This window comes from Pelodiscus sinensis, chromosome 2 (assembly GCF_049634645.1).
Source record: "Pelodiscus sinensis isolate JC-2024 chromosome 2, ASM4963464v1, whole genome shotgun sequence".
NCBI lineage: Eukaryota > Metazoa > Chordata > Testudines > Trionychidae > Pelodiscus > Pelodiscus sinensis.
In genome coordinates this window covers 49,454,642-49,480,502 of record NC_134712.1, presented here as the reverse complement: position 1 = coordinate 49,480,502, position 25,861 = coordinate 49,454,642, and the positions used below count along the sequence as shown (strand labels likewise).

Here is a 25,861-nt window from a genome sequence, read left to right as displayed (position 1 = left end):
TTGTTCCATGCCCTGAGAATTTGGAAGCTACTTTAAGCTGTGCGAGGAGCGTTTTCATCCTTTGTCCTATCAGTCCTGGATAGCCATCTAGGAGCCCAGTGACTCAGAGCTCACGGTAAGGGGGCTCTAGTACATTTCAAAAGCAGAAGTGCCATGGGAGCAGGGGGTTCCCAGGGGACTCAAGCAGTCTGCTTCTGTCCTCCGCTGGCCCCATGCTCCCCGCACACACTCTTGTACAGTTCAAAAGCGGGGAACATGGGACTGCTTGAGCCCCCCTCCTCTGGCCCCACGCTCCCTGTGGCACTCCATCTTTGAAATGTAGTAAGAGCCAGCAGGACACTTGCTACATTTCAAAGGAGGAGGTGCCCTTATCGAATAATCGATGCAAATTACATCAACTATTCGATTAGTTGATTAAATTTAATGTACTTCCAGTGAACCAACAGAACTAGGAGACATTGCAACTCAAGGGCAACTTTTTGTCTGTTTTAAAGCCAAGCTGTCACTAACCCTGCTTTTAAGAGAGGCTTTCAGCCTGCTGCAGTGCTTGCCTCATGGAGATTCAGATGGTACTATGGAAACAGCAGGCTTAGTTGCAGCTGGTGCAGACTGAAGCCAGTAAATATTCAAAAGTAGAAGAACAGACTTTAAAGGCCAGAATGCAGTAGGCCAGAGCTAGCCAACATGCAGCCCGTGGCCCACAGTGTGGTTTGGGTTTACATGGGGCTCAACACATGGCCCACAGGTGGGAGCCAAAACACATAAATAGTCAATATAATGGTCTTCTGTTGATATGCATTTTAGTTGTTAAATTCCTGGACTGTCATTGCTCAGAAGTAGAAATTGGGTAAATATTGCATTTTATTAATATCAACAGAACTGACTTAAATGCGAAGCAAGCAGGTGAAGCAAGTCACACATAGTATAGGCTATGCTGGACTAACAGCCAAGGAGGGAAAAGCTATTTCAGAGTAAAGAGCTGCTCAGAGAAAGCCCTGCTTGCCAGCAGCTGCAGAGGAATGCTAGCTTGAGTGCCTCCAGTGTTTGTTTTGTAATAGTTCAGATATCTAGGATTCTTCTGGCAAGTTAGCTTTCAATAAACTTAAAGAGTTGTCTTGTCTGGGTATGTGACAAGTTGTAGTACCATGCAAAGTTAAATCTTAGGCATTGTCCACACTAGCTTTTTGTCTGTAAAAATTAAAGGGACACACCCTAGCTAACTAGTTTCATCTAACTGGTCTGCAGGGAGACGGGGAGCAAAGCCTTGGAGCTGTCCCGTTGCGGGCGTGCTCCGCGGCTTTGCTCCTGTCCCCTTGGTCTGCTGGGGGGGGTCCAGCACCTTTGCTGGACCTCCCCAGCAGACCAGGGGGACAGGAGCAAAGCCACCCAGGCGGCAGGACCCCCGCCGCCTGGGCGGCTTTGCTCCCAGGCAAACGAGCAAAGCCGCCCAGGCGGCGGCTTTGTTCCTGTCCCCCTGGTCTGCTGGGGGGGGTCCAGCGGCTTTGCTGGACCCCCCCCCCCCCCCAGCAGACCAGGGGGACGGGAGCAAAGCCGCCCAGGCAGCGGCTTTGCTCGGGTGTCCCTGGTCTGCTGGGGGGGGGGGGGGGGGGTCCAGCAGCTTTGCTGGACCCCCCCAGCAGACCAGGGAGACTGGGAGAAGCTTTTCTCGCCCTGGAGGACACGGGTGGCGACCCGCCGCCCATGAGCTCCGGCCAAGAAAAGCCCCGTTCGTAAGTGCGGATCCGACATAAGTCGGATCCGCGTAAGTCGGGGACTGCCTGGCTATTTCAAAGGAATAGACAACACCTGTCCACTCAAGTAAATTGTCCAAATACAAACAAAATATTTATAAGCGCCCATTTAACAAAATTTAATGTCAATATTATTATTACTATAGTCTTAATAAGTAACACTGTATATGATTCTTTTCAGGAAAAGAAAAGCTTTTTGCTTGCTGGAACAATAACTGACCAACACCTTGTGCTAAGGAAAAGCATTATAGCTTCACACATTAAGCCTGATCTGTGGTACAAGAGGGAAACTGAGGCATGCCACTGTTGGGGAGGGCTAGCAACTTTAGAGGTAATTCGAGGGAGTGGAAGGTCACGAGTACCGATGAAGCGCCCTTGTTCTCGTAAAGTTGTAGCTCACTCGCCCATGGAAGTGGTAAGGAACTAGCTGTAACCGGCTTCCCTAACAGATCTTAGGCAGTATTTTATGTTAAGTTATAATGGGCCACCCCGACGGGGGTAGAAATGTTTTCTTGTCTTTCAGATCATCAGAAAGCGCTGTGCCAGCTGAAGAAAAACAACAACCAACAACAACAACAAAAAACCATGGTTCTGTGTCATGACATAATAAGTTTGTGTTCTGTCCAAGTTTGTCTTGTGTATCTTAATTGTAATACGTATTGCAAATATTGTTGTGTGTAGGATATTGTTTTAATGAAAGGATAATTTGAGTAAAGCAGAAGCATTAATTTAAACCATCAAAATTAATAATTGGGCCCAATCAATTGGCAATTTTAAAATTCAGTGAAAGGATAATAGTTTGGAAATTGTTTAGGCTAGGAGAATGTTAACAATATCTCCATAGGTGAACAAAGAAGGAACTGAAAGGAAGCAAGGAGTGCATCATGTGAACAGAAGGACTGGGAGTGGGGTCCCAGCCCTCTCCCCCACCGGATTGGTTTTGCTTTAATGGCTACACAAATGAAATATTTAGCTTCTGCAAATTTGCACACCAGCCATAAAAGTGGTTCGGCCAGAGATAATAAGAAATCTATAAGAAACAACACGGGCAAGTGAGAGATCAGCATATTTAAGTAAAGATGCCCACAACAATGAGGAAACTAGTAACCTCACCATTGCAATAACAGCTACTTGCCCTGCTACTCATTGGTGCCTGATGCCTTAAAAGGCCTCAAGAATTATGGAATTGCATGGATTCATATTAACAATTAAACATCTGTGAACCATGCTTGGTCCTATAAGAGAAACAGTGACTCTAGTCAATGTAACCTCCTTCAAGTCACATACATAGAAAAAATACACACTAATAGCAATGGGGAATACACGGCCTTGGGCCTCCCCTCATTCACACAATTATTTTGTTTATTGTAACAACATGAACACTACGAGGACAAAGAATACACAGTCCTCTGAATTAAAGTTTGTATGGAATATTGTGGGAAAGAAGCTAAACACTAACATTAGGCCACTGAAGTTGGACCTACTGACTCCCACTGGGGCTTACCACTTAAAGCCCAGTCAAAGGTAACCCCTGAGGCATGGCTGTCATTTGTCTAACAATGGCCATTGCTAACTTGCCCTCATTTGGATATTAACAACCAGGTCCTTAAAGACAAAATAGAGCCTCCCAATTGTGCATCATGCCCTGAACAGACCCATCTCAGAACCAGGACAACTGTCACTAGTCCTTACCTTCGTGATGTTCCACACTGGTATAGACCAGCTGTGTGCTAGACTGGCTAATCAAATTGGCAAGTGCCTGATTAGGCAACGACGGGACTTAGCAGATACCATCGCAGATTGGTTTGGGCCTGGAAACTCTGTCAGCAACACTTATGTCATAGCCCAGAAATTGTATGAGAATCCAGGCTGGTAGATGCAGTAATATCCAGTGCCCGTAAAGGCCTAGACACCAGCCAAGCCAACCAATTGATCCTGAATAGTTTGAACGATCTGTCCAGCTCTTTGTCCATTTCACTAAACCTAACCAGATATTTGGACCAGAGAGTAATTAGATTGTTAATTAATGGAACTAAATTAAAGGTATTAGAAGGCCAGTATTGAAGATTAGGATAGCTTTGACCACCCAGCCCTTATGGTGGTGAGTCCCCATCTCCCCCGTGCCTACCCATGGGAGTGGGAAAGTAGAGAATCCACGAGGACTCAAAGGCCCACCTGGACAGGCCATAGTATAACAGTTTGTTTTTGGCCCCTCTGGGGATTGCTCACTCAGATCAGATCAGAATAGTAACCTCCCTGCCTGTATCAAAGCAGGAACATATAGATAGATCGAGGGCATCGCTTATTCTGAAGGTGTGGGAGCCTTCCTATACCCATGGATTGTTGCACCCACTTTGATAAGGAAATTTTATGTACCTGCCCATTTAACATCATGACGAATCTGCCTAGGTTTGATGTGGTTGTCTCAGAGAAACAAAAACATCGAGCTGGTCCAAATAAACGGTACCTACTGGTGTTTGACTACCCAGACAGATCACTCCATCCTGCCCCTCTACATATCCGTCTGTGTGTATAACAGCCCTCGCTAGATGATCCTGACCGTTGATGGAATGTGGCTCTATCGCACTTCGGCAGTGATGAGTAACCTAACATGAGATTCTGAGTGGCACGGCAGAAGTAAGTACCTAGAGGAGGGTTTACCGGCCCTGCAGGCGAAGATCGAGGAGTTGGTGGCCAATGCCCAAAGATATATCGGGGCTGGCCGTCCGAGGTACACACAGATAGAGAAACACTGTGGACCATGCCAAACACCTACCTCTGCAGCACTCAACCAGGCAGTAGAGGTCAAACCTATAATCATGGGCAGCGCCAGTAAGGCGATGAAATATCTTAAAGATGGAGTTGAATAGTATTTGTCAAATTATGTGGGAAGTTTCGATTATAACATTTATAACCGTGCTGGTGCTGTACTCATACTTCCAGAGTAAATTAAAACCCCTTAAATTGTATTTAACCTGGTGGGTTAAGGAGAACCCCAAAGTCAAGAGAAAGGAACTATAGGAGTAAACTGAGGCAATCCATGGTATCTTGCTGAGAACTGACAACTCAAACCTGAAAGTATTAGGCCAGCTTGGGAAGTAAAACAGTTCAACAGTTACTGTGACCCTGGTTTCCCTGGCAACCACATTCCAAAAGGGCCTCACTTTGATAAGGCTGGTACCAAACAACCGTGCGGGATTGTTTTTACGGTTAGCTTTATTCCTAGGAAATAACCTTGGTTCCAAAGGAGCTAGCTGGCTTTTAGCTCAGAGAATAGAGACTCTTCTGTCCATCAGCGAAAGACCACTCTAGAAAGACCTTTACCAAGTTTTGCTAAAGTGAAGTGCCAAGAACTGACTGTTGGCCAATGCGTCTCACTACAAAAAGATCCCTCCATCTCGAAATGATCCTACCCCGATTGCTGATAAGCCTCTCTCTTCTGGTCCTGCTTTCCTACCTGCTGGACACCAGAACAACCAAAATATTACAGGGTGATGTGCTGGTAACCTCTCCCCTGCATGATGCTGAACCATGACTTTTTTTTTTCCCTTGAAACAAAGAGGAAAAGTCTGCTCCTCTGACACCGCCAAAGCCCAAAGATTTCTGACTACAAAAGGACATTAAGAACTGACCTTGATGAAAGAAGCGAAGTATTGTATATTGCCAAGGAGAAACTTGTGGGAGTGGTTTGGGTTTCTCTTTGATCTGGACTCTGCTTATGGACAGGTACCATCAGCATGTACCTGCCCTCCCTAATTTGGTTACTAATTATGATATGTTGTATGATGTTACTAAAATTATAGAACAGCTCCATCATAGAATTATATTGGGGATATTAATGATTATATTGCTTTTGCTTATTAAAAGTTTCATATTTGATTGTTGTTGTAAAAGATGTAGTAATAGAAATAGCTTTTATGTTTGTACTAATTATGTAATGTTTAATGAAAATAAAGGTTTAGAAAGATAGTTGTGCTGTAAGCACAAAAGGGGGGATTGTGGAGGGAGGAAAAGGGAATAAGGGAATTTGTGTGCAGCCATCTTGGTCTTGTTAACAAGAGAGCAAGAGTCAGGCTAAGTCTGTGACCTGACAACATGAGATCTGTAATTAGACGCTGCCTTTGCCTTTCGCCTCCATACGGAGATAAGGATAGAATGCTGACTCTGGCAGGGACCTTGAGATAAGGAGCATCTGGGTGGAACTAAATAACCGTTAGCCATTGGTGTTTGTAATGGGAAGGAGACTAATTGTTATTGTTATTATATCTAATAGACAGTATATAAACTGCTTCATAATTGCTTGTATTCGAAGATCTGCCTCGGAGGGGGGGGGGGTGCGCTTCCCTCCTGTCCGAACCAGTTTTTCCCTTGCTGCAGCTCGTAATAAAACTGCCTCTGACTACTTGTTGCTTACAAACTCAGAGTGAGGACACTTTTCTTCCACAGTCTAGACTACATCCCTTTTTTGGAAAAGGGACATAAATTAGACGTATCGCAATTGCTAATGATGCGGGGATTTAAATCTCCTGCACTTCATTAGCATAAAAATGGTTGCCGCTTTTTTCGGCATGGAGCTTTGTCGGAGAAAAGCGCCAGTCTAGACGCTGATCTTTCGAAAAATAAAGCCTTTTCCGAAAGATCCCTTATCTCAAGAGGGATAAGGGATCTTTCGGAAAAGGCTTTATTTTTCGAAAGATCAGCATCTACACTGGCGCTTTTCTCCGACAAAGCTCCATGCCGAAAAAAGCGGCAACCATTTTTATGCTAATGAAGTGCAGGAGATTTAAATCCCCGCATCATTAGCAATTGCGATATGTCTAATTTACGTCCCTTTTCCAAAAAAAAAAAAAAAAAGGATGTAGTCTCGACGTAGCCTATGAGTATAGGGATAGAAAAAACCACTTTGTTGTACTCTTCACACATCTGACTGACAACTATGCATTCTTTTAATAATGCAGGAGTCTGCATTTTGTTTAGCGGCTCAAAATCTTGGTTGAAGTGATAGCTACAGTGTATGCAGAGATTATAATGAGAACCACATCTGCCAAGTTTGAAGAGGAGACCACCACTGCAGCTTTAGCAATAAGGCAAAGCTTCTGGCATTTTAAGTTCACATTTACAGCCCACTCCCTAAAGAAAGTTAAAGATCATCAGTAACCTCGCTGCCAGCTTCTCTCCATTACATATTCTCCAACAGTACATAAAACCTGCCAAAACTTGCTATTTGATCACAGTGACAAAAGACCTTTTTCTGAGAGAGACAAAAGGGAGTCAGTGTCTAACAGGGCAAGCACTGCCTGCAGCAGTTTTACATGTACATGTCTCAGGTTAGAAGAGTAAACAGGCAATAATCTCTCATTTATATATAAAATAGAGTTTGTGCAGCTGAGTCCATCTGTTCAAGAACTCCTCCTAAACTAAGAGCTAGGGTCACCAAATTTGGTATGCAACTTAATCTAATCCGAACTCAGTGGCTCTTAAAGTGTTGCTGCCATGCAGGTAGGCTGTGGCTGGAGGCTCAGCCCTCCCCTCCCCCAAAGAAAGAAGTTCACATTGGTACTTCAGCCCCAAAGATCACACACCTGCTTCCCGTTGCAGGGGAAGGGGGAGCATAGAGCCTTGCTGGCCAGATCCAGTTCAGAGGGGGAGCAAGCAGCTCTGCACACTGTCCTTGCCCCCAGGGGCAGATATAGGGCAGGGCGAACAGGGCGGCCGCCCCACGCCCCGCGCTTCAAAAAGCTCTGCACACGTGCCATGGCAAAGGGGGGGCCCCACGGAATTGCAGGGCCCCACAAAACTGTTCATCTGCCCCTGCTTGCCCCTCACTTCAGCTAGGGGAGGCAAAACAGCAGCATAGGGAAGCACTGCCTGGAAGCTTTTCCCACAGCTTCTATTGGCTGGGAGCAATGGGGAGGCACAAAGCCAGATAAGCATTCTCTTCCTCCCCCTCCTCCCCCCACCATCTCCCTCATGCCCAGATTCCTCATGCACCCCCCTGCTGAGATCCTCTACCCCCAGCCCACACATGCTCTCTCCCTCCCAGCCAGATCCCCCACCCAGAGGGTCAGACAGCCACTGCTGGCCCCAAAACAAGGGGGGGGGGCAGCTCTGAATTCCCAGAAGAGGCAGGGCTGAGGACAGTCAGTCTTTACTGCCACCCAGACTATGGTGCCTAGCTCCCCACACTCTGCAAAGCCACATGGAGTGGTACTCCAGAACTCTTGCAGCACTTCAAAGGAGTTCCAGGTCCCTTTGAATAGCCAGATGCCAGGGCAACTGCCCTCTTTCCCCCTTTCCCTCCCATGGACAAGCCTGTCTTCACCCTACTTCCCACCCAGACCCCACATCACAATCCACTCCTGCACCCATTTTGTCATCATGGGTGGTTGGCTGGTGGTCTTCAGAAAGGTTTGCATTAAGCTGCAATTTGCAAAGTCATGGGCTGGAAGTTTGAGAACCAGAGTCCTAACTTATAGCAAGGTCAAGGTTTGGTTATGCCAGGAATATGTGAAGTACCTGGAATGCAAATAGAGGGGGTAGAGAGGAACATAAGAATGGCTGTACTGGGTCAAACCAAAGGTCCATATAGCTCAGTAGCCTGTCTGCCGACAGTGGCCAGCACCAGGTGCCCCAGAGGGGGTGGACTGAAGACAGTGATGAAGTGATTTGTCTCTTGCCATCTTTCTCCAGCCTCTGACAAAGGCCAGGGACACTATTTCTATCCCCTGGCTAATAGCCTTTTATGGACCTAACCTCCATGAAATTATCTAATTTCACTTTAAACTCTGTTATAGTCCTAGCCTTCACAGCATCCTCTGGCAAGGAGTTCCACAGGTTGACTACACGCTGCGTGAAGAAGAACTTTATTTTATTTGTTTTAAACCTGCTACCCATTAATTTCATTTGATGTCCTCTAGTTCTTCTATTATGGGAACTAATAAATAACTTTTCTTAATTTGCCCTATCCACACCACTCATGATTTTATATACCTCTATCATATCCACCCCTCAGTCTCCTCTTTTCTAAACTCAAAAGTCCCAGTTGCTTTAACCTCTCCTCATATGGGACCCATTCCAAACCCCTAATCATTTTAGTTGCCCTTTACTGAACCCTTTCCAAGGCCAAAATATCTTTTTTGAAGTGAGGAGACCATATCTGTACACAATATTCAAGAGGTGGGCATACCATAGTTTTAGACAGGGGCAGCAAGATATTCTCTGAGTTACTTTCTATCCCTTTCTTAATAATTCCTAACATCCTAATGGCCTTTTTGACCACCGCTGCACTCTGTGGAAGTTTTCAGAGAACTATCCACAATAACGCCAAGATCTCTTTCCTGATTTGTTATAGCCAAATTAGCCCCCATCATACTGTACGTATAGTTGGGGTTATTTTTCCCGATGTGCATTACTTTACACTTATCCACATTAAGTTTCATTTGCCATTTTGTTGCCCAATCACTCAGTTTGGTGAGATCTTTTTGAAGTTCTTCACAGTCGGCATTTGTCTTGACTATCTTAAACAGTAAAGTTTGCCGATGATACTAAACTCTGTCACTGGACTGGCCCCAGGACTGACCCGGGAGGGGGGGGGGAGGGGCACCACTAGTTACCCCTCTCCGTTCTGAAAATTTACCATTTATTACTACCCTGTGTTTCTTGTCTTTTAAGAAGTTCTCAATCCATGGAAGGCCCTTCCCTCTTATCCCATGACTATGTTTACACAAGAGCCTTTGGTGAGGGATCTTGTCAAAGGCTTTCTGAAAATCTAAGTAGACCATATCTACTGGATCCCCCTTGTCCGCATGTTTGTTAACCCCTTCAAAGAACTCTAATAGATTAGTAAGACATGATTTTCCTTTACAGAAACCATGTTGACTTTTGCCCAAGAAATTATGTTCTTCTACGTGCCTGACAATTTTATTCTTGACTATTGTTTCGACTAATTTGCCCGGTACTGAAGATAGACTTACCACTCTGTAATTGCCAGTATCACCTCTAGAGCCCTTTTTAAATATTGGTGTCATGTTAGCTATCTTCCAGTCATTAGGTACAGAAGCCGATTTAAAGGATAGGTTACAAACCACAGATAATAGTTCTGCAATTTCCCATTTGAGTTTTTAGAACCCTTGGATGAATGCCATCTGGTCCCAGTGATTTGTTAACATTAAGTTTTTCTATTTGTTCCAAAACCTCCTCATATGACACTTCAATCCAGGACAGTTGCTCAGATTCATCACCCACAAAGGACAGTGCAGATTTGGGAATCTCCCCAACATCCTCAGTCATGAAGACTGAAGCAAAGAAATCATTTAGTTTCTCCGCAATGGCTTTATCATCCTTGATTGCTCCTTTTCTATGTCAATTGTCTACGGGACCCACTGGTTTTTTAGCAGGCTTCCTGCTTCTAATGTACTTAAACATTTTGCTATTGCTTTGAGTTTTTGGCTAGCTGTTCCTCAATCTTTTTTTGTTTTTCTTATTACATTTTTACACTTGATTTGACAGTGTTTATGTTCCTTTCTATTTATCTCCCTAGGATCGGATTTCCACTTCTTGAAAGATGCCATTTTGTCCCTCACTGCTTCTTTTACATGGCGATTAAGCCACAAGGACTCTTTTTTAGGTCTCTTGCTATGTTTTTTAATTTGGGGTATACATTGAAGTTGGGCCTCTATTATGCTGTCTTTAAAAAGTTTCCATGCAGCTTGCAGGCATTTGGCTCTGGTCACTGTGCCTCTTAATTTCTGTTTAACTAACCTCCTCATTTTTGTGTAATTCCCCTTTTTGAAATTAAATGCCAAGGTGCTGAACTGCTGAGGTGTTCTTCCCCACCACAGGAATATTAAATGTTATTATATTATGGTCACTATTCCCAAGCTGTGCTGTAATGGTTAATCTCCTGGACCTGATCCTGCACTCCACTTAGGACTAAGTTGAGAATTGCCTCTCCCCTTGTAGGTTCCTGTACCAGCTGCTCTAAGCAGCAGTCATTTAAGCCATTGAGAAATTTTATCTCTGCTTCTCTTTCTGAGGTGACATGTACCCAGTCAATATGGGGATAAATTAAAATCTCCCATTGTCAGAGTTTCTTATTTTGGTAGCCTCTCTAATCTCCCTTAGCATTTCAATGTCAGTATCACTGTCCTGGTCAGGTGGTCGATAATATACCCCTACTGCTAAATTATTATTAGAGCATGGAATTACTATCCATAGTGAGTCTATTGAACATGTTGATTCATTTAAGATTATTTGATTTGATTCTACATTATCTTTCATATACAGTGCCACTCTGCCACCCACACGGCTTGCTCTATCCTTCCGATATATTTTAGATCCCGGTATTATTGTCCCCCACAGATTTTCCTCTTTCTACCAGGTTTCAGTGATGCCTATTATGTCAATCTCCTCCTTTAATACGAGACACTCTAGTTCACCCATCTTATTAGTCAGACTCCTTTGTGTAGAAGCACTTTAAAAAATTGCCACTGTTCGTCTGCCCTTCCCTGATGCATTGGATTCCTTTATATGTGGTTGTTTGTCTGCTCTGGCCCATTGTTTGTCCTCTCTCCTCCTCTCTTTCTGACTACAGCCTAGAGAATCTCTATCAATGGATTCTCCTCTAAGAGAGGTCTCCATCCGATTTACGTGCATCTCCGCACCAATCGGCTTTCCCCCATCTCTTAGTTTAACAACTGCTCTACGGCCTTTTTAATGTTTAGTGCCAGCAGTCTGGTTCCACCCTGGTTTAGGTGGAGCCCATCCTTCCTGTATAGGCTCCCTCTCTCCCAAAAGTGTCCCCAGTTCCTAATAAATCTAAACCCCTCCTCCCTACACCATTGTCTCATCCACGCATTGAGACTCTGAAGCTCTGCCTGCCTACCTGGCCCTGCGCGTAGAACTGGAAGCATTTCCAAGAATGCCACCATAGAGGTCCTGGATTTCAGTCTCTTTCATAGCCACCTAAATTTGGCCTCCACGACAACTCTCCTACCCTTCCCTATATCATTGGTACCTACATGTACTACGACCACCAGCTACTCCCCAGCACTACACAAGTCTATCTAGATGCCTTGAGAGATCCGCAACCTTCACACCAGGCAGGCAAGTGACCATACAGTCTCCATCACCACAAATCCAACTATCTGTTTCGAATCACCCACTACTAACACCTGCCTCGTCCTAACAACTGGCATTCCCTCCCCCTCAGAGGTATCCTCAGTGTGAGAGGATACCACAACATTCTCTGGAAGGAGGGTCCCATCTACAGGATGGTTTCCCTCTGCTCCCATTGAATGCTCTGTTCCCCTGAGACTTTCATCCTCCTTAAGAGCACTGGGGCTCTCGGACTGGAGGTGGGACAGTACTAGTGTCCTGGAAAGTCTCATCAACATAGCTCTCTGCCTCTCTTAGCTCCTCCAGTTCAGTCACCCTGGCCTCCAAAGGTCAAACTCAGTCTGAGGGTCAGGAGCTCCAAAAAAATAAAAGGGCTCAAAAGGCTTAGTGATAGAGACCTAACTTCAAGTTTCAGGGCTTCAAGTTAGCCTAGTTCCGTTCTTCCCCTCCTCCCTCCCCCCAATCTTAAAGAGTAGCTCTTCAATTTTATGAAGTCTTATTTTAGCACCTGTCTTTCCTTCCAGTCCCCATTTTTTGCATGTACTCACAGCAGTCTACCTAAGGAGGAGGAGAAGTGAGGCATGTAGCACCACAATTAACCTCAAACCGAGATATTAAGACTACAAGAGAGTATCTCTACAGCAGAAGCAGCAGTGTGCTTTTCTGATCAAAGCAAAAAGTACAGCCTGACAGAGCTTGTAAGACACTTAATTATTTCAAATAACCATGTTGAGCAGAGGTCAGCAACCTCAACCATTGTTCTTTTCATAGACAAAAGCCACACAACTTTCAATATACAATAAAGTTTCCTGTATGTCAGTCCAGAAATCCTTATTCAGGTGAAGTTCCTAGCCATGAAAACACTAAGTTCTATTGTTTCCATTTTGCACTGTATTTATCTGAAATTATATAATTGTGTCATTAGCCGAAACAAATCCCAAAATACTTCACAATTATAGACAGTACATAGGCCAAACAGGCTAACACCTTCGTATATTGCTGTGACAAAGGTAGGTGGTCAAATTCTCCCAAAGCCCTCCACACTGGCATAGGAGAGCTTTCTACCATTGTAAACAGGAAGTAGTTCCTAAACCAGCTTCCCTGTACTCTAGTGTCAGAAATTTGAGCTCCTGGTATCATGAGGCTGTTCTTAAACCTCAGAGAGATGAGTGCAAGTCTGGACACAGTCCTCCCCCGAATTCCTAGGCAGATCAATGCTCTGCCATAGAAAACAACCTCACTCAAGGAGGGGAAAAAATGGTTTAAAAAGAGACCGTAACACAGGCACATAAGGGAGAAGAGTTGAATATTCACAGATTTGTGGGGTTATAGGAACTATTCTATATGGCCAGTAGCACTTAAAGCTGACACTAAAAAGCAAAACCAAGCAAGAGATTAGTAGTGGAGCAAGGAAGGCTTTGAGACCAGATTCATACAGCAAACTAGAGTAGCGTTGAGAGAAGCAGATGGCTTACATATATTGGGGCTAGATTTACAACTATTCCTAATAAGCACTGCATATTGCTGAAGGGACTCAGTTGTTTAAATAACAGTTTTGCACCAGGCTGGTACAGGTCAAACCTCCCTTGCATGGTACCCTGTGGACCTGAGTGGTCCCGAGCCACAGAATTGCCAGACAAGGGGAAGTCAAGGCTCCCTATCCAGGTGTAGGCTTCTGCTTCTGGCTGGAGCTGCACTCTGTACTGCCTGTCCTGCTGCCACCAGCCCCAGCGAGGGCTGAACTTCTGAACCTGGCCAGCAAGGGCTCTCTAGTCCAGCAATATCTGTGGTCCTGCTGGACCACGGATGTTGCCGGACCAGAGTGTCCCAGATTTTAAAGGTTCAACCTGTATCCAGTAAAAGTTTAGAGCAGATGCAGGCTACTCTAATACGCCAGCAGCTACAGTTGAACCTCTCTGGTCCAGCAGCATCTGTGGGGCAGAACCTGGAGAAGTAGAGCCCAGGGGAGGAGGGAACATAGAGCTGAGGACAGTAGCCCCCCAGGAAAGTTCAGAGGCCAGCTGCAAAGAAGCCAGCATAGAGGGAGTATGCCAGACCAAGGGAGGTCATTAGGGACTGGTAAGGTCCTGAGGGTGGCAGACTAGGGAGGCCCAACTGTAATAGTAGAAGCAAAGGGACAGTCCTGGAAGCCTGAACTGACCAATTGCAAGCATTCCAGACATACCTCCCAGAAAATCCTTACAGCAAGGGCTGGGGAACTTCGTATTAAAAATTCTCTCTTCACAAAACGTTATACCTTTCAACTGCACATTTAAAATTGCAGTCTGATTCTCCCCCCCAAAAAAATACAAGCTTAGAAAGAACTGATACAGAATTTCTTCAAGGTAGAACCTGATCTGCTTTCTATGGACTAGCTAGCTGGCTAGAGTTCAGTCTAAGATTCTAGGGGTAGATATGTTTTGGCCACACTTCAAAATGGGACTTAAGTTAATTTCTCTTCACAAAACACATTTTGCTTTTACTCATAACAGCTGGCCTATTTGCCTGGTGAAGTTATGCCTGCTTTTAAAGCACGTTTACTTTCCCCACCATTATAGTTAGCTATGATGTTGGGCATGCAACACTTAGGCTGCTACGTCTAGACTGGCATGATTTTCCGCAAATGCTTTTAACGGAAAACTTTTCCGTTAAAAGCATTTGTGGAAAAGAGCGTCTAGATTGGTACGGACGCTTTTCTGCAAAAGCACTTTTTGCGGAAAAGCGTCCGTGCCAATCTAAACGAGCTTTTGCGCAAAAGCGCCCCGATAGCTCAGATTTGTTTTGCGCAAAAAAGCCCCGATCATGAAAATGGCAATCGGGGCTTTTTTGCGCAAAACGAATCTGAGCTGTCTACACTAGCCCTTTTGTGCAAAAGCTTTTGCGCAAAAGGACTTTTGCCCGAATGGGAGCAGCATAGTATTTCCGCAAGAAGCATTGATTTCTTACATGAGATCGTCAGTGTTCTTCCGGGAAATTCAAGTGGCCAGTGTAGACAGCTGGCTTTTGCGGAAAAACTTGCCAGTTTAGACGCAGCCTTAGTGCTTAGAACTCTCCTCACATTGACTCTCTCATTATTGCCAGTAATAGCTGCCTCCACATTCAGATTGATGTAATAGATGCTGATGTAACAGACTTATACAGACCACTAGTTCTAGAGAGATTTTTATATTGTGTGTATAACAATGGGACTAGAACAGAAGAGCTCCATGTACCAGATTCCCAGAACACTTCAAAAATTCTATTGACTACTGGAGTGAAGCTTACAAGCTAGACCTGGAAAATCATAGAAATGGAAAACTGCTGAAGTGAGAGTAAAAAGCCAGCACAGAATTGTAAAACTGTATCAATCTCAAACTTCACAAACCTCACTTTAGATTAGTCTTGGAAAGTCAGAGACCTTTCTGCTGCATGTGGTTATTACATATTTAAGGTTAAGCCATTTCTGATCTGATCATTCTGACAAATTGCATCTACACTAAAGCTGTGCCAGTTTTCTGAGCAATGGTGATCTGTGCTAGTTCTGGCAAAGCTGGTCAGTACCAACTCCAAGAAGGCTCAGATGTCCTGTGCTGCCATACGGTGCAGAAGCTGGAAATGCTAGTATGATATTTTCAACTACTGAAAAAGGCAAACAGAATACCTGAAGTTAAATGGCTTGCTATTACACAGCCATACAAGAGTTGTTCAGACTAAACTCCACGAGCTTAGATTTTTGGTAAGGGTATAGCAATACTGACAGTATGCAGTGACCCTTGGGTTTATGTGCACTAGTATTTATTAAGGATGTAAATGGTTAACCAGTAAGCTTCACCTTTAATGGGTGAGGCTTACGGGTTCCAGCCCCTACCAGTTTACAGGAACAGCTCCCCACCTGCCCCAGGCAGGGGGCTACTCCAGTGACACAGAGCCTATGTAGACTAGCCCCACGTAACTGATATGGTCGGTCTTTAAGGGTGAAGAACTGCCAGAATGTAACGAAGGCAGGATTCTGCAAAAGTTTCACAGGTTGAACCTCCCTGTCCAGCAACTGCTTGACCAGGGAAGGTCAGGCATCCAGGCTCTCACAGGACTCTCCTGCAAGCAGCTGCCACAGGAGAAGCTGGAAACCTCACCTCTGCCAGCCCACATGCCTGGATCCACTGCCCCCAGCCCATGTATGGGGCTCTGCTCCCTGTCCCACGCAGGGCAGCGACAGGTGCTCCCAGTGTTCCCCAGCCCTGCATGGGGCAGCTGCTCCCAAGGCTTTCTACCCTCCAGGTCACTCCCCTGCAGGCTGCCACTGACCAGACCAGCCCTGCTCCCAACTACTCTCAACCTCTGAGGGCTGGGGCTAGAGCTGGAGCTTTCCTACCAGACCACAGATGTTGCCGGACTAGTCCCGGCCAAGAGAAGTTCATCCGGAATGTACTGCACTTTGAAGGCCCTCCTCAGTAAGTGCAAGCACCATACAAGAGAAGCTCCATGATTTATCAGCATTAGTTTCTAGTCAAAGGTTTATCCCTGATGCCAGCACTAGCAAAGAATAAGCATTAAGTAGCATTTTAAGAAATACAATGACACCTATTTAGTTTTTAAATTGCTATAAAAACTTCACTAAGATTAATATTGTTTTATAAAGTAACACTTCTTGTGCTAACAATTTAAAACTAAAGGCTCTCTTGTAGTGGCTCCAATTAAAGTGTTTTGCTAGTGCACAATAACTTGTTTCTAGACAGCATTGCACAAGCCTTTATATTGCAAAAGTGTGAAGAAAGCCATTAATACTTTAAATGGGTAAATTTGTGAAATTATCCATTTCATTTTGTTACTTAAAAAATACCCTGGTAAATGCATCTAAAACCAAATTAAAGTAACCAACTTACTCACAATTAGTTTTGTATTTAAGACAGTATATAGTTGGGAGTACAAAAGTTCAGGAACAGCTATCAAGCCATCCAAAATTCTTTTCACTTTCACTGAGTGAGAATGCAGCTGTCAACTTAATGGTCATAAGGTTGCTACTATGCATTCACACCTATTAAGCAGAAGCCTAAGTTTCATGGTGATTTCACTATTATGACTCCAAATGCCTTAATTCATGCTGTAAATCTAATTGTTAGGCAGCAGTTGGCAATCACTTAAGGTGGCCCACTTCACAAATTTTAGAAGTGGTTGCTGGCCGCCTACCAGTCAGAAGAGGATTGTACCCTCTAGCTGCAGCCTTTCCCTGGCTGGGGGAGACTTCACATGCTCCCCTGCCTCCAGACTCTGATTGGCCTGGGAGCACAAAGTCACACCCGCCCACCCCCCCACCTCCCCCAGCAGGGGCAGGTGGTGCCTAGAGGGACCCACCAGCTGTTTTGAACAGCTGGAAGGTCCTTCTGATGCCATGTGCCCCTGTCAGGGGAGGAGAGGGGGGAAGAGGGAGAGGGGGACTTCATGTGTGCCCCTATCCCCATGTCTCAATTGCCCTGCTGCTCCCCCACTCCCAGGCCAGATCCAGTGGTTTGGTGGGGCAGATCCAGCCCGCAGACCCCATCTTGCCCATCCTTCTGTTAGGCCAACAATCATTGCAGTAGTCTCCCTCATAATGGACCTCTCCAAGACTGTAGCCATAATCTTCAATATGCATCTAAACAAGGTTTTCTGTCCACACTCCCCAGGGAGGAAAGACCAAAAGCAAAGGGTCCAACTCTTGCTAGTTTGATCCCTTCAACATTATTCATATTGCTGAATCAGTTCTCTCCTCATATTCTTTTGAGTTGATAGCCACCAAGAATCAACAAGATACTGCTTACTGACACACTATACTTAAGTAGCAGTTTGTTTGGCTGTCGAGGCGAGTATTGTTATAGTTGCGTTAGTCCCAGAATATGGGACCAGGTGAATAAGGCAATATCTTGTATTGGATCAGCTTCTATTGGCGAGAGAGAGAAAAGACTAGTATTGTCAGCCAAATTTACAATCCAAAGAAATAGCCAGTTTGCTAATTAGATATGCCCTGAAGACAAACTGCTGTAGTGATTAAGTCAGGGATTCTCAAACTTCGTGATACTGTAATCCCCTAAAATGATAAATTAATTTGTGTGACCCCACCCTCACTGCTCCACAAGTAAAGCTAATCATTTTATTGCTATTAGGATTGGACAAATAAATATGCCAATAACTTTTGATAACTAAATTTATCAAATTTGGAATCGTATTGTTTAATGTGAAGGATGAGCTTGTTTATTGTTGCATAATTTTTGAAATTTTTGGTTTCATTGTTGAGATAGCCACTCTTATTTCTCGTTCCACATTTACTTTTGATCGATACTTGCTTTTTATAGCAGCAATTGCAGAAAAACCCTGACTTGCACAAATAAGAGGTTGCAAATGGGAACAGTATGTTCATAGCCCTCTCGCTTAATTCTTTGTATTCAGTTTGCACGCCGATCCAAAATTCAGAGAGGGACATTGTTGAGAATTTTATTTTTAAAGCAGTCAGAAGAGAGATCAATGATTTGCTCCTCGTTGGTAGTGGTGAGTGTACCAGCTATTAGTTTTGATTGGATAAGGAACCCTAATTTTTCAATATCCAGATCTGCAAAATAGTTCTTAAAGTGAGATTTTTCAAGAAGAAAGGCGATTTAAAATACAAAATTTCACATCTTCACTAATGTTATTGCTTTCAATAAATTGTTTTAAAATAGGAAACCGGTCTAAATTTGAATCTTCCATTTTGCTCCAGATGTCATTTTTGTTTGCTTGGCTTCATACTTTCAGCAGATAGCGTTTTCTGACCAACACCACATTAAGGTGGTTCTATTCCAGGAACAAAAACACTCGTGAAACCAAAAGATATGTAACTTTCATCAGACTTTCTTGTTTTAGACCCATTTTTATCAGCAATAGTGGTAGATTTGTCATCAGCTTTTCACTTAACACATGGAAAGTTTTTTGCTGGGGGGGTAAGTTTTTAGCCTTACAACAACAGATAAACATTTTTATAAATTTATAATAATTGATAAAAGAATGGAACTTCATACACTCCAAGGACTACTAAAGATGTTGTACTAGTAAACACTATACCACATCGGCAGAGACACCAGAGACACACGAATATTTGCAAAAAAAGCCGAACCCGACAGTCTGAGATCACGGGATCAGCATTTAGATCATCAGTGGAGACATCGGAGACACGCAAATATCTGCAAAAGAAGCTGAGCCAGACTACAGCCTCTCCCCGAGTTACGGGCCAAACACTTGGCCGTAACTTGGATCCCATTGAGTTACATAGCAACTGTGCTGTTCGTAAGCGTGAGTTACGTTTGTAACTCAAGGACCGCCTTTATGACTGCTCCATGGGAGCTTTGGTAGTAAATGTGAATGGTCGTAACTCGACCATTCGCAACTCGGGGACCAGCTGTATCGTTAATCATGTGATCAGTGTCAATGGATTACCAGTTGAGATGCCAGAGACACACAAATTTTTGCAAGAGAAAAATAGAATCCAGCTGCAACCCCTCTCCCCCAAGTTGCTCGCAACACCCCAGGGGGACAGGACCCATAGTTTGAGAAACCCAGGGTTAAGTCATTGATTGGGGAGGGGGGGGAAGAGGAGGAAATCAAATGCTAAAGAATCCCATGTCTCCAATATTAGTTTGCTTACAGATACATTTCTTTATAAATAGTTTCTTGTAAGCCTTATTTTAAGCTGAATTAATTATATGTAGTAAAGAAAACAAGAGCCCTGTTATTTCAGAGTAGCAGACTTGGATTGGGCCTTATCTCATTTTGAGGAATGAGATCACAAGTGGGAATTCAGAGAAGCACCCCCTTCAAGTTCCTGAAGTTGTCAGCAGTGAGACAGTGGCTTCTAGAAGCAAGTGTTTCACTCTACATGCTTTGTCAGTCTTGTTCCAGATTCCGTGGTCTTTCAGTGCAGAGCTATCACTTCCAGGGAATCACTCCTTTGAGCTAAAGTCTACCCTACGGTCATTGTTTGAGTTAGATATTGAAACCAGAAGATTTTACTACAAGTTGTTAAATATTGCATTTTGTGTAGGAGATAATTTATCTGGCCACATTAGTTAAGTGTAAAAGCTGTATGTTTTCCTTGGTAGACCCTCACATGAGCTCAGTGAAGGTGCCCTGCCAAAGCATAAGTTTCATGCACATTTTCGTAACATTCCATATAAATTTAAACTAAAATTTGACAAGCAAGCCTACAATTACATTGCAGAATAAAACACCAAGCTGAGATCTCAGTCTCCAGGCATAATGGATCATGTCCTCAGTAGTTCACAGTATTTGGAGATGGCACATTATAAATCCAGCTGCACTGATATGCACTTAGTTTTAGCAAAATGATGTAGAAGCATTTACACCAGGATTTCGTAAAAACTTTCAGTTGTGCCATCGCTAGTCTAACATTTTTCCTCTGCACTACATCTTACCAGGTAAGACTTGTTGTACACATGCAGAGAAGTTCATAGGTGCCTTTTTAAAGTTCTATCAGCAGCTAGTGCAGTACATTTTAGTCTAAACGAGTGCATTATTGGGTTAACCACTTTATTTTGTACAATCAGACCAACTGCATTGCCAGTCGCATTAATTGAAGTGCACTGCCTCTGATCAAAGCCGAATGCTGGGGTGGTGTCTAAAGCTAGATAACATTCAAGTTGGCTGCATGCCAGTCTATTGTTTACTCCATGACTAGACATTTACCATTTAAACCATTATAATTTTGAACACGTGTCATGAATATGTGAAATGAGGGCACTTGGATCCAAATATCAAGCTTGACCAGGTAAGGAGCAGCACCAGTGACTCAGGCAGCAGCAAAAGTGTTTATACAAGTGTTTTTAATTTATTCTACCCAGAAGTCAGTGGTACATAAAGCAGCATATTGCTACCACATAAAATATCCTAAAAGTGCCTTAGCGCAACAGGTCATGTTACAGACTGGTGGTTATTGTTGGGTCAGTCTGAAGACACAATGTTCAAGTCACTTCCCCCCCCCCCCTTAGTCTCATGATTACTTTGGAGAAGTCAGTTTGATGACTACCCCTATCAATCACTCTTTCACAAGGAATAAGGAGACATCAATTTAGTAGCAGTCGCAGCAACCAACTTTTTTTTTTTTTAATCTGGGGTGGTTTCTTTACTAGAGCATTGCCCCATACTTTCCCAGTATTCACTCTACACCAGCAAGTCATCTGTAACTAGTGGGTTCAGTTCACCTGCTAGTAGTGTTTAATACAAGTTAACTTCTCTAACCCAGCACTCTGATCCTGCATGATTTCAGTTAGCTAAATATCCACTTATCATGGGCGTGGCCAAATTTCCCACAGTCCATAGAGTTTGTTTACAGCCACCAGTCCTGGATCAGTGTTCTATGCTGTTATTTAGCTCTAACTTAGACCTAAATGTTGCCAAGAGCCCAGTGAGCAGCAAAAGAGTTGGTAATGAACCTGGACAATATTGGCCTCCTATGGTTCAGCAAGTTCTCTGGTTCAGCACTGATCAAGTCCCAAAGGTGCTGGACTACAGAAAGATTCAACCTGTAGATTTAAGCCTTGGATTTATTGCAGGAAAGTGGCTCTTCCATGCTGTAGCAATATTGGATGTTTCCTTCTATTGTAAGAGATGTGGCAGATAAAAATATTTTACTAGAATGTTCTGCTACAAGGCTTATAAAATTAACTTGACCCCTATCCCTCATCCAGATGCCTATAAATTTGTTTTGTTGGGTTTGGTTTTCAATCCACATTTACCGTACTGTCAAAATATAGAGTGCTAAGCATATTAGAAATACATTATATAAATATTTAGCCTGTTTTAAGACATTCACCTGAACCTGATACAGTTAATATGAATGTATATGCTATTTTAGAAAAGTCACCCATCTCAGAGGCTAGCCAGAGTAATTCCATTTTATTTATTCACTGACACAAAGCAGCGATGATGCCTTAGCTCAAAATGCAGCCCTGTATTTGTACAAAGAAGCAGCCTCAAGATACCTTCATGAATCTGACCTTAAAACATTCTATTAAAAGGTGCATTCACATAGCTAAGTCATGCCCTTTAGAATCAGGTGCATTCACACTAGATACAGCTGTAGTACTTTTACTTTACAATTTTAAGCCATTTCACCTGCAAGGAAGAGGGACAGGCAGGCTGCAATCCTCAGTAAGCAGACAGAGATAAGGAAAGGGAGGCAATTATCTTTTATTGGACCAACTTCTATTGGAAACAGGCAAGTTCATCTCGCTAATATCCAGGGGAGAATAAGGTGACAAGAGCAGAATCTTAACATTCTAGCATAGAAGGCACCAGGGTTAGAAAAATGCTGCTATTTTAGCATGAAAAGTCTTAACTGGGACTTTGGGGCAGTTACACGAAGCAGCAGGGTCCATCCCGGGCCCGGTTTTCAGAGGTGCTGCTCACCCACAAGAGCAAACCAGAGTAGCGAGGGCTCAGCCTCGCAACAGGTTGGGTGCTCGGTGCCAACCCTCGCACACAGCCATGGGGGGGTGGGGGGGAGGCTGAGAGGAAGAGGCATGTGTTAGACCGACCAGTGCAGAGAGGGGCGCGGTCGGAGCAGGGCTGGGAAGTGCCTAGGTTGCAGTAGGGCAGGCGGAGGGGGAAGCCAAGCGCTGGTTGTTCGAGGTTTCCGCGGATCCTCCACCCCCCCGAAGCAGCAGCTGCCGCGGCTCCCAGGGCGCGCGCGGGGCTAATGGCTCCGCAAACAAGCGCTGCCCAGCGGCCGCTTCAGCCCCGCCCCGCTCCCGGATGCGGCCGGAGCCGCGAGAAGGACACAGCGCAGGGGCAGCCCCCCCAGCACTGGCTGTGCCCCGCGGCGCCAGGGGAGGGGCCGCCAAGCCCCGCCCGGGGACAGCAAGCGCTGGCCGGGGCGCCGCCCGCAGGGAGGCTACAGCTCTCCCCTCCCCTGGCCCGCCGCCCCCAGGGGCGCCCCTCCCCGCGGGGCCGAGCGCCGCCGCCACCCGGACAGGGACCCCCGGCCGGTACCTTGCTCGCCGCTGGGGTCCATGCTCGCAGCCGCCGCCCTCCGGAAGCAGCCCCACGCCGCCGCCTTGCTCCCTGCAGCCCCGCACAGTCACCACCCCCCGGCGTCAGGCTCGGCAGCGCGAGCGCCGCCTGGGCTTCATATAGGGCGGGCTCGCGGCCACGTCAGCCAGCCGGCTGCCACCTGACCGGGGCCGCCCCGCCGCTGCAAGGTGCTAGCAGGTATGGGGCGGCGCCCCTGCGCTGGTGCCGCCTGCCCCCGGCCAGAGCCTGAGCCCCGCTGGGCCAGCGCCCGACGGGGCAGGTGCTGGGAAAGCGGCGGGGTGGCAAGAAGCGCCCCACTCCGGCTGGGCAAAGGTGTCCTGGAATACACGTCCCAGCCCGGCCCGAGCGCCTGTCAGCGGGACCGTGTGCCCTGCTGTTGCCCACCCCGCCGTTCCAGTGTCATGCATCCAGTGGCAAGAAATCTCAGGCTTCACTTTTAAAATCATGGGAGGGGGGGGGTCCTTTTTCCTTGCCTGCTGGTTTAGGAGTCCTCATGGTTCCTGTTTTCAAGTTTTTCCTCTGCAGCCGCGATGGCAGGAACTGTTTTTGAAAGGAAATTTCCATAGCTTCATCAAACGACTCCAGGGGCTGGGTCTTTAAGATGGCTTAAAATGCCAATTATCATGCAACTGGTGATAAAGCCAAGAGAGCAATCAGCACTCTCTGCCTTCATCATCATAAAGATATTTCATTTATTCTTGTCCTGAATGAGTGCACTGATAAAATTTTGCAAAACTAATCTAACCTAATCTGAACATCTAGGCATTTGTAAATTATATCACACAAGGATTGTGGTGTCTCCCTAGCTCTGGTCCAGTGCTGTAATCACTCAGGTGGGTAACTTTACACACATGAGCAGTCCGAATGATTTTAAATAGGATTCGCATAAGCTTAAAATTAGTCATCTCCATAGGTGTTTTGCAGCATTGGTCCTGTAATTTGTATACACGGGCTACATCTAGACGCATGATTTTCTGGAAATGCTTTTAACGGAAAAGTTTTCCATTAAAAGCATTTTCGGAACAGAGCGTCTAGATTGGCACGGATGCTTTTCTGCAAAAGCACTTTTTGCAGAAAAGCGTCTGTGCCAATTTAGATGCGCTTTTCCGCAAAAAAGCCCCGATCGCCATTTTCACGATTGGGGCTTTTTTGCGGAAAACAAATCCGGGCTGTCTACACTGGCCCTTTTGCGCAAAAGGACTTTTGCCCGAATGGGAGCAGCACAGTATTTCCGCAAGAACACTGACAATCTTACATGAGATCGTCAGTGCTTTTGCGGAAATTCAAGCAGCCTGTGTAGACAGCTGGCAAGCTTTTCCAGAAAAGTGGCTGATTTTCTGGAAAAACTGGCCAGTCTAGATACAGCCAGGGGCTGTGTCTAGACTGCATCCCTTTTCCGTAAAAGGGATGCAAATTAGACATATCGCAATTGCAAATGAAGCAGGGATTTAAATCCCCCCCGCTTCATTAGCATAAAAATGGCTACCACTTTTTTCCGGCTCGGAGCTTTGCCGGTAAAAAGCGCCAGTCTAGACGCGGATCTTTCGGAAAATAAAGGCTTTTCCGAAAGATCCCTTATTTTAAGAGGGATAAGGGATCTTTCGGAAAAGGCTTTATTTTCCGAAAGCTCTGCGTCTAGACTGGCGCTTTTTTCCGGCAAAGCTCCGAGCCGGAAAAAAGCGGCAGCCATTTTTATGCTAATGAAGCGGGAGGGATTTAAATCCCTGCTTCATTTGCAATTGCGATATGTCTAATTTGCATCCCTTTTACGGAAAAGGGATGCAGTCTAGACACAGCCAGACTGTATACCTATGATAGCTGATATTTTTACACTGCACTCATTTCCATGGTAACTATTATGCTATTTGATACTATGCCTCAGTTTCCCATATATAAATATCTGTTTATTCAGTTATTTACATGTACATCAGTCACCACATTGTATAGCTAGCGGTACTCACTGCCTTCTGTAAAGTGCTTCTGGATCCTGGAATAAAAGTTGCTTAACAGTTGCAACTTGGTATTTTATTTATGCACAGAACTAATACAGTAATCACTTCACACTACTAGTTTAAAGAAGCCTATGCAGGCACTAAATCATGATATATCTGTATCCTGTTATAAGAGCTCAGGCTATTTGGGTGTTTTTTTTCTATTTATCTAAACCATTTTTGTTGGTAAACAATATGCATATTTACACCTTACATTATGTTATTGAAACTAAATTGTATTCTTATTTTAGCCTCAGGATGTCCCCTTGAAAGTTGCTAAACAAAGCACCTGCTGCACTTAGAAAACCAAGTGCAGTTAACTCTTAGAGGAGTTAACTGCTTAAAAACGGCACTGGCTGACCCTGAAAAATCACCTTTGTAATCTGAGCTCACTTTCATAAAATAACTATAAATGCTGAACAATTATAATTGTGAGTGTGCCCTAAAAGTAAACCATTCTGAGAGAGTATCTGAACATTAGAGTGACATATACACTCCCCTTCTCCTCTCCCCCCCCCCCCCCCCGTTCTGTTCCTCTGGTCCTGATATCTATGGCTTTGTTTGCTTAAAAAAAAAAAAAGCAGTGTTTGCAGAAAATGACTGGCAGGGCAGACATAATGTGGGGCTTTGTGAATACCCAAATTGTTACAAACATTTAGCAAGCAATGTCACATGCCAAAGAGGATAACATTAGTGGGCTATGAGGTGCCAATTTAGGACAATGAGGAAAAGCAATATAAATCTCAGGTATTCCACAAAATCTGTGACCACTTCTGTTAGGCTGTGTCTACATTGGCACGATCTTGCGCCAAAGTGGCCACTTTTGCGCAAAAACATGCTGCTGTCTACACTGGCGGGGAGTTCTTGCGCAAGAACACTGACATTTTAATGTGTGAAATCAGGGCTTCTTGTGCAAGAACTATGATGCTCCCGCTCAGGAATAAGCCCTCTTGCACAACTGTTCTTGCG

At 44.8% G+C, this 25,861-nt stretch overlaps 1 protein-coding gene across 1 annotated transcript in view; it reads right to left on the bottom strand.

The window, feature by feature from the left end:
• Positions 1–23,204, bottom strand: part of TPD52 (tumor protein D52) — a 215,740-nt gene extending 192,536 nt beyond the window's left edge. The window contains exon 1 of the mRNA XM_075920479.1: positions 22,860–23,204. Coding sequence (XP_075776594.1) covers positions 22,860–22,881 — 22 coding nt within the window. The 5' untranslated portion in view covers positions 22,882–23,204. The remainder of the gene's footprint in view (positions 1–22,859) is intronic.
• Between the last annotated feature and the right edge of the window lie 2,657 nt (positions 23,205–25,861).